At 43.0% G+C, this 9518-nt stretch overlaps 2 protein-coding genes across 2 annotated transcripts in view; both read left to right on the forward strand.

Annotated features, from left to right (window-relative positions):
* Positions 1 to 113, forward strand: part of psmb9a (proteasome 20S subunit beta 9a) — a gene marked incomplete at its 3' end in the record, with an annotated part of 2616 nt that extends 2503 nt beyond the window's left edge. Inside the window, exon 6 of the mRNA XM_080734536.1 lies at positions 1 to 113. This exon is cut by the window's left edge and continues 15 nt beyond it. Coding sequence (XP_080590662.1) covers positions 1 to 113 — 113 coding nt within the window.
* A 2899-nt stretch (positions 114 to 3012) lies between these two features.
* tap2a (transporter associated with antigen processing, subunit type a) lies at positions 3013 to 8954 on the forward strand (the record flags this gene model as incomplete). Its single annotated transcript, XM_080735454.1, has 11 exons — positions 3013 to 3553; positions 4309 to 4423; positions 4684 to 4814; positions 5297 to 5502; positions 5921 to 6118; positions 6234 to 6362; positions 6476 to 6664; positions 7272 to 7445; positions 7791 to 7950; positions 8271 to 8407; positions 8748 to 8954. 11 exons carry the CDS (start codon positions 3013 to 3015, stop codon positions 8952 to 8954), a joined length of 2187 nt encoding a protein of 728 aa, XP_080591580.1.
* Positions 8955 to 9518: the final 564 nt, after the last annotated feature.

The following is a 9518-nucleotide window of genomic DNA, read 5'->3' on the forward strand; positions in this document are numbered from 1 at the left end:
TGAGTCGAGATGGCTCCAGTGGGGGCGTGGCCTACATGGTCACCATTGATGAACTTGGCACGGAGGAGAAAGTCGTTCTGGGAAATGACCTACCTACTTTTTATGACCAATGAGATGTTATCTTAATTATAATTTCCCTTCCTGCATGGCTGAGGTAATCTTTATCTGTCCTAGGCCTTGCAGCCATAAACCATTGTCAAGTCTACAATACAGTGTCTGGCACTTCATAACATTCAAAGACACTACTTCATAAGTTCCATTATTTGACTATTGAATGGCATCAGAAAACAATAGTTAGTTACCAATCGATGGATTTTAACGTTAACAGGAGTTAGGCTGAGTTCCCACACATTCTTTGATGCATATTTATGTGATCTTTAAGAATAAATTAAAACAACCCATGGAAAATCTCTCTACTTTAGTCTAACTCTATTAAATCTTTTACTAAACCAGTCAATTACTTGAGTGCTTTTTTTTTCTTTTTTTTTTTATATAAATCAACATTTGATACATTGTGGTAGGAAGTGGTTATGGTGAAGCTTGTATAAGCTGCAGGCTTCATGAGGATGATGATGACAACTCTTGGTTATGAGGAAGAGAAGAATTAACAGTGTTCTTTTCTTATTTTGATTCGGGTAGTAGATGTAAAATCAGACATGCATTGCAGGTACATAAACATCCCACTTATCTGAAATGATATTGGTCTTCTGCTCTGATGTAGGCTAGTCGAGGTGGTTGCAAGGCAATAGAGGACAAAATGGTAAAATTATTCGAGACAATACATAGTGGTCACTATAGGATATAGATACTGAACGAAAATACACTATGCAGTGGTTCTCAAACTCTGGGTCGGGGGTCCCCACTGCACCCAGATGACAGTGAAGAGACAATTTAAGACCTTTTTGATATCTTAAAAATACCATTATTATGTCAAAAGTATAACAAACTATACCATAAAAACTAGCGATTGATTTAATACTTTATTAGAAGTTTAATAGTTCAGGACAGTACAGCTCAGATGCAAGGTCTACTAAAGGGATTTAATCACAAGAAAGAGCAATGGCTTGTTGGCGTTGGGGTCCTTTTGTACTAGGCTAGATTCATAAAACACTGGCCAAATTGTCAAATGATATTATAGAAAGAGGCAAAGGTTTTGAAAATATCCGGTCTATTCTACAGGCTCACAACGCATCCCATTGCGAGGCGTTGTGAGGTCGAGAACCACTGCAGAGTAGGCCTATAGGAGGTGTAGGTTGCGTGTGTCGCTGTCCATGGTGATGAAATGCCTATAGTGAACGGGTGTAGCGTAGCCTGCCTATGCGTACTGCACGTGTCTGCTCTGCTGCAATGCATGTTTTTCATGCCAATAAAGCTCCTTTGAATTGAATTGAGTGTGTAGGAGAGTGCAAGATATAGCTATCATGGGGGCCATGTCTCACATAACAAGCAATAGCCTATAGGCCTACATGACAAAATAGAATAAAGCAGCGCAGCAGAACCTGAAACTTCACAACCGTGTGTGTGTGTGTGTGTGTGTGTGTGTGTGTGTGTGTGTGTGTGTGTGTGTGTGTGTACGTGCAGCAGACGTGCATTCTACAATATGGAATGTGTTACACTGTTGCCTATGTCAGATATAAATATGCCTAAATGTCAACCCACTCCATCCAGCGTGCGTGTGTGTGTGGCGCGAACTTCAGCACACTTGAAACGTAGAGAAATGTATTTCAATACGCTAATAGTTATAGTCTACAATAGGTCTATATTTTTAATTACAGGTAGCTTTTTTTGTGTTATTATGGTCTAGACTCTAGAGTAGCCTATATTGTGGACATTTGATTTGAGCCATTTATAATTAGGCTATAAATTATGAATCTGTAACAAAAACGAGTTTCTGGGAAATCCCTAGCTCTGGTCCATAGCGTTAGTGGAGTTCTCCCTAACGCTATGTTCCTCTTCCTCCGTATTCCTTGGCAAAACCGGAAAACCCTGCCGTCTGGTCCGAAAATAACAAAAACTGTTTCGCCCCTCACCAAACCAAAGGTATCATTGGACAGTTGAAAGCTTACTCTACTTAGTGGACGCGGGCTGAGCCCCCCACCACACGATTAAAATACATTTCTAGGACAAAATGAAAAATATTCTACCGGATGGAGACTCCATTTCTTCTCGTTTTTCACTATTTGTCGTCGCCATCAAGGTGCCAACTCACTACTGCCGCGCAGGTCAGAGGACCGAATTACACAGAGCATTAAGGGGATTCCAGACGGTACGCGGTCACCGCCTGCTAGTAATTCATTTTCAATGAGAGGCGGGCGGCTATTTCGTCCGCGCAGCGAAGTTTAGAGGCGGCGAGGCGAGCGGGCGCAGTCCCGTGAAAATCCCCGCGAGCGTGCTCGTTTGTGCATGCGTACGCGGGCGGTGAGAGATGGATTGTGTTCATCTTTGTGAAATACCGCGCAGCGTTTACTCAAAGAGCGAGTGTGTTAGTGTATCACCGCGGCGCGGTCCTCGCAGATCCAAGCGGGAGCCCCGGCGGCAACCGCTGTCCGTCTGTAGAGCGCCTATAGTCTCGCTGGGTGTTATTCAACTCTGTGACGTTGGAAGCGCTGTTTCGTAAAAACGAGGAAGAGCGTCTCCATCCGGTGGAATATTTTTCATTTTGCCCTAGAAATGTATTTTAATCGTGTGGTGGGGGGCTCAGACCTCGTCCACTAAGTAGAGTAAGCTTTCAACTGTCCACTGATACCTTTGGTTTGATGAGGGGCGAAACAGTTTTTGTTATTTTTGGACCAGACGGCGGGGTTTTCCGGTTTTGCCAAGGAATACGGAGGAAGAGGAACATAGCGTTAGGGAGAACTCCACTAACGCTATGGACCAGAGCTAGGAAATCCCTAGCCTGGCAGAACCCGAAACTGAAAGTATAGGCTACTTAACTAAAAGCATTGAAAGCACTGAAGCAGACAGCGGCTGTGAATAGGCTCACTTCAGGAGGGCAACCGACGCAGATTAAAAATGACGGTTTATATTTATTTAACTCCAGCGACACGTAAATGTTTTGCGGTCGCTTTATCGCTGTGCGTTGACTTGGTGTTATTTCACTCAGTGGTGAGTGGCGCGTCTGGCAACTTGCTGCTTCGCCACTGGGTCGTTGCCGTTCTCCGATGCCTGGCTCTGATCGCTGTGTCTCTGCTCACCCTGGGTCCTCTCAACAAACCAGTCTTCATTCGCTACATAGCGGCGCACACTCTCCTCTCCCCGGTGTATGAGACCGGCCGCGCGTTGCTGCTTCACCACCACGCGGAGGAGGAGAGCCAGAGCTCGGATGGACCGGTGCGCAGCAGCCCGGCATCGTGGCTCCTGTGCAGCGGAGCAGCGGCCGCCGCTGCCCTGTTCTGGGAGACCAGCTTCCCGGACAGGGAGGACGAAGCCGGAGCAAACGGTGAAGAGAAGAAACAGAAGTCCAGAGTTCTGTTCATGAGAGTCCTGCGCTTGTACACACCCGACTATCTTCTGCTGCTTGGAGCGTTCCTGTTCCTGACACTGGCTGTTCTCTGTGAGTAGCCCTAAAGGCCCATTCCCACTGGGCCAGATAACAGATATCTGGAGATATTTCTCCAGATATTTCTCCATGCAAAGTGGATGGTAGATACAGATAAAAAAATGTTTTGCCACAGATAAAAGTATCTGTGGCAAATATCTGTGGTATATATTTTTTTTATCTGTATCTACCATCCACTTTGAATGGAAAAATATCTGGAGAAATATCTCCAGATATCTGTTATCTGGCCCAGTGGGAATGGGCCTTAAAGCTGCTGCTGATGTGATGATGTGAAGGAATACCCTATATTTCAATGATATTTAGGATAAGAATGACAAGAGAATAATTTAAGAATAGACTGAGGCAAGGGTAAATTATAATGTATCAAACTATTCTGTAGACCAGAATAACTTGTACATCATTACAAATAATTACCCAAAAACTCATATTATTTGGACTGGGACCCCCCAACCCCCCTGCAATTGTAGGCTATAGTTGTGGCATAACACAAAGTATGTAGATCCGCTATTTTCAAAACCTTTTTCTCAGGTAATATTTCATAATTCTGCCTGTGTCTGACAATGTTTTATTGTAGGAATAGTTTGATGCATTAATAGTCTTATTTTGAAAGAGAAAACACCTTGAGCAAATAATCTGGGGACCCACAAGTTGCGAACCACTGCTGTAGACTACCCACCTCCTATTGTCAGTCTGGGTCTGTGCATCTGAATTCTGTCTGTCTGTCTGTCTGTCTGTCTGTGTGTGTTTAGGTGATACGTTCATCCCATTCTACACTGGCAGAGTCATTGACATCCTCGGCGGCCAGTACCAGTCAAGTGAATTCATGTCAGCCATCCTCTTTATGGGCCTTTACTCTTTGGGAAGGTGAACAAAATACAGACAGCAGCAACACACATTTTTCTCTTTGGAGGGTGGGCAGTTGATGCCCCATTACACATGGGCCGACCATGAAGACCATTACAATGTTACATACATCTGTAGTGTATATCTCTGTGAAATGCCATGGAACACCACTGCATGCTACACCATCAGCGAGAGAGATCTTAGTAATTTATGGTGTGTGTGTGTGTGTGTGTGTGTGTGTGTGTGTGTGTGTGTGTGTGTGTGTGTGTGTGTGTGTGTAGCTCCTTCGGTACAGGGTGCAGAGGCGGTCTCTTTCTTAGTGCTGTCAACAGTTTCACATGCAGAATGAAGGTCCAGTTGTTTGGAGCTCTCGTCAAACAGGACATGGCCTTCTTTGAGGCTGTTAAGACAGGTGAGGCAGTTACACAGCCAAGAAATACTAACTACCTCAACTGTAACTTTATAATGTATAATATTATAGCTCGGATCTGATCTGTGTACAATGCAAGTTATCTTACACTGCAAACTGGGCTAGACTGGAAACGATTTGACAGACAGAACCAAAAAAAAAAAAGAACTCAACATAACATACTGTACAGAACACGCACAGCACATTACATCAGTGTTATAAAACCTTTTATGTCAAGGACATTCAAGATTTTCCAATACTTTCATGATTTCCGCTGTGAGTTTATGTATCTTCTATTTTGTAATAGCCATTAGCCAACATATAAAGTGGTTAAAATAACCCCCCCCCCCCCCCCCCCAAAAGAGAACAACTGCATTGCATCATACCACATACCACTGTAATATGAAACAAAACTCAAAACCGTTGATGACAATGCAACACAACACACTATACAAAACAAGTTTTTATTTAAACTACTATGGCAGGTGACATCACCTCCCGGCTGTCTGAAGACACCAAGAAGATGGGGATGGCAGTGGCTCTGAACACCAACGTTCTGCTGAGGACACTCATCAAGACTGTAGGCATGATCTCCCTGATGATGAGTCTGTCCTGGAAGCTCACATTCCTGGTGTTGCTGGAAACACCCATCACTGGCCTCATCCAGAACGTCTATGACACACACTACCAGGTAGTGGTTGACCTTTGATCCTTTGACCAAAAGGTTTCATGAAAATCCAGCCAGTGTCAAATTATTTTGTCCATGCATTGACAGTAGGTACACAATATATACATAATATCTATGAGATACCATACAGTCATTTAAGAAACAGAATTTTGCTAAAATGCTGTGTTTAATGAACTACTCTTCAGACTAACAAACTATACAAAAGGCATGCAAAAGGTACCGTGACCACACAGCGTAATATGAACGGGTTGGGAATATGAAGACGGGTGGGATGGTGGGATTTGCTGTTGTTCTATTCTGCTAAGGACACATGCGTGATCCTATCTGAGATTAATCAATTTCCGATAACGATGAACGTTTAAGAAAAACAGAAGTACCTGCCTGGCAATCAGTATAATGGGCTATTTTCCCGCTCTTCCAGAGGCTGTCCCTGGCAGTGCAGGACTCGGTGGCGCGGGCCAACGAGGCTGCCATCGAGGCGGTGTCTGCTATCCGGGTCGTGCGGAGCTTCAGCATGGAGCGTGGCGAGGCCCAGCGTTATGACGGCCGCCTAATGGACACACACTCTCTGAAGACTCGGCGGGATGCGGTCCGGGCTGTTTACCTGCTCGCGCGGAGGGTGAGAGGACTGTCGGTTTGTTTTTGTGTCTGTTTTATTTTTTATTTGTGCCTTTCATCATGCATACATGGTTGTGCTCTACCTCATGTATGCACGTGTGTGTGTGATTGTGTAGTTGACAGGGCTGGTGATGCAGGTAGCTGTGCTGTACTATGGCAGACTCTTCATCCAGAGAGGACAGATGACCACAGGGAACCTGGTCTCCTTCATAATGTATCAGGAACATCTGGGGGACAACATCAGGGTATCTGCAACTACACTACATTACAAAATATATATCTTTCACACTTTCAAATGAAATGTAATGGGGACACATTATCAGGGCGTTTCCCTGACCTTACATTCTGACCCTTCCAGACAGTGATCTACATGTTTGGGAACATGCTGAACTCAGTGAGTGCTGCTGGGAAGGTGTTTGAGTACCTGGACAGAGAGCCCCGGGTCACCACCGCAGGAACCCTGGCCCCCGACCACATGCTGGGACACGTTAGCTTTCAGAGGCTCACCTTCTCCTACCCCTCCCGGCCGGATAGAGCAGTGCTGCAGGTGAGCTTGAGATGCTAACACTTTAAAAACCTGAAGCCAGTTCTTCGAATGCCTTCTATGTTCAAAAATAGTAGATGTACAAGCTCGCAGCCACTGCAACACTGCGATGCCACACAGATACACTGCGAAGCTTGTATATCTGTTTTAATGTGTTAAAGTTCAGTAGTGAAATTCTATAACCACATAACCACACAGACCCAAAGTGTGACCATATATGTAATCCATTAATAACTGTAGTAGTGAGAATGCAACTGCCACCAGCTCACCTTCTCCCTACCTCTACCATTTCAACAGAGCCTCTATGTGTCAAATTATTCTCCAGTGAATTTAACACATATTCCCCAAACTTGTTTTGGGATATGAGAGAGGAGCAAGCATACACTATGCAATACTGTACTTAAAGTATTGCATATGTTTTCATTACAGCCCAACATTTTGCACACTTCTAATTAGAATGGAGGGACTAATAATAATAATATTAGAAGAAAATAGGGTCTGCAACACTGGTTTCTACTACTGCTCCACAGGTTCTTATTGCGGGTAATAATAATAATAATGTTGACTTGAATAGATAGAATTTATATATTATGTCACTTGGTTGTGTCAGGACTTTTCTTTGGACCTGATCCCGGGTAAGATGACGGCCCTGGTGGGTTCCACAGGAGAAGGAAAGACCACATGTGTCAGTCTACTGGAGAGGTTCTACGAGCCGCAGAAGGGAGAGATTCTGCTGGATGGACAGCCTCTGCATTCATATGAACACAACTACCTTCACAGAAAAGTAATGCATTATTATATTTTTTATTATAATCAATTTGGTTCTTTATTTTGTATTCAGGTGAAAACGTTTTCAATGTCCTTGTTCATTATTTTGTCCTAACAATAGTAAGTCTTCTCACTGTAACTCTAATAACAAATAACAGTAAAGAATCACTCTTCTAGTCATAATATAAACTACAGGAATCACTATTGCAAGCTTAATCATCTTCATTAAAGACTCTGTTTTTGCTCAGTTCTCAGTTCTTATACCGTTGATTTAAAGCAGAAATATCTCCAAAGCCATCTTTGAATCACTCAAAACACTACTGTCTTCCACTTATTCTTACGAGTGTCTCTTTGTTAACAGATAGTCCTGGTGAGCCAGGATCCTGTGCTTTTCTCTGGCTCGGTCAGGGACAACATAGCCTACGGCCTTCCTAACTGCTCACTGGACGAGATCCAGGAAGCAGCGCGCAGAGCCAACGCCCATGACTTCATCAGCCAATTGGAGAAAGGCTACGACACAGGTAGGAAAGATCCAGGATCTGATACTCTCCCTTGTACTGTTAAACATGTCAGAATGCCAATTTAGACATTTTGCATTTTAGAGGTATGGAAACTGGGTCGGTGACAGTGGGTATAAAATGAATGTAATTGGGGTATGAATATTATATATGCTGTAAATATTTTTTTGTTAATCAGAGCACTATTAGAAAGCTAACAATCAGCAAAAAAAGAAAAGAAATGGAGTTGGAGCTCAAGTGACAAGATTTACTTTGCCTTTATTGACTGGTATAGTTCATTATTTCTTTTTTTCTCATTTTTATTCTTTGTTTTCTTTTGTCAGAGGTGGGTGAGGGAGGTGGTCATTTATCCAAGAGTGAGAAACAGAGGCTGGCTATAGCCAGAGCACTGGTCAGACATCCACAGGTCCTCATTCTGGATGAGGTTACCAGCTCTCTGGACAGTGACTGTGAGACCAAGGTATGTAACATAATACCTGGAAATACTGTACGGTCTTTAGCATGTTTTAAATGTTTAAATGGGATAAATAAAATTATACTTATATTTATATGAATAATTACTGCTAGATTTTAGATATACTTTACTTAGAAGACAAAGGCAGGTTTGTCTACAATCATTTTGCTGAACAACTTAATGTCAACAATTACATTTGTGCTTGTTACAATATTCTGGGCATTTCTCATTGTTGGCGGTGTTGAAGGCTATTTTACCGAAAGCTTAATTCTATAAAAAGGCAATTAATTGCACACAAACTAACAAACTGTTTTCCTGTTATCACTGCTTTGTGCTTACGACACAGGTCAAGGAGGCCCTGTCTTCTAACCCTGAGCAGACACTGCTGGTGATTGCACACACGCTGAGGACCATCGAGAGGGCGGATCAGATCGTTGTGATTGGCGAGGGGAGGGTCCAGGAGCAGGGGACTCACCAGGAACTCATGGAGATGAAAGGCAGGTACTACAGACTGACGGAGAAGCTCTTCACTGAGGGAGACACCTCGCAGTGACCCCATGAATGTGACGACATGATGACAGTGATAGCCACAGAGAGAGGACATTATGTATTGTCAAGCAGGGGTGAGATGCCATGGGCTCGCGTGGGCTCGGTGAGCCCACACTTATTTTTCTGCACGCACGCGCCTCATATGCACACAGTCACACACTAATTAACAATAAAAACAGTGTGCGCGCATGACGTCATGAATTTAGAGGACCCACACTTCTAAAATCCATATCACACCACTGTTGTCAAGGCCATGTTATGTGTCATATATTTTGTACTGCTCTTTTGCTATTTGTAGAGATAAAACGACTTTATCACGACTTGTGGCCAACAATATACCAACATCATGACAGTATAGCAGTTGATGGAAACTACCATAAAAGAAATAGTTTTTTTTTAACTATTGGATTTTTAAATATGTAAATATTTTATTTGTAATGTATGTAAATGTTTAATACATTGTTTGCTATTCTTATTGTTATTGCTGGCATATTTACATTGATATAATACAAAACATGTTTCTGAATTCTTTTTCAGATATATTTAGCAATTTAAACATATTTGATGC

Source organism: Nannobrachium achirus, assembly GCF_963921795.1.
Source record: "Nannobrachium achirus genome assembly, chromosome: 10".
Taxonomy (NCBI): domain Eukaryota; kingdom Metazoa; phylum Chordata; class Actinopteri; order Myctophiformes; family Myctophidae; genus Nannobrachium; species Nannobrachium achirus.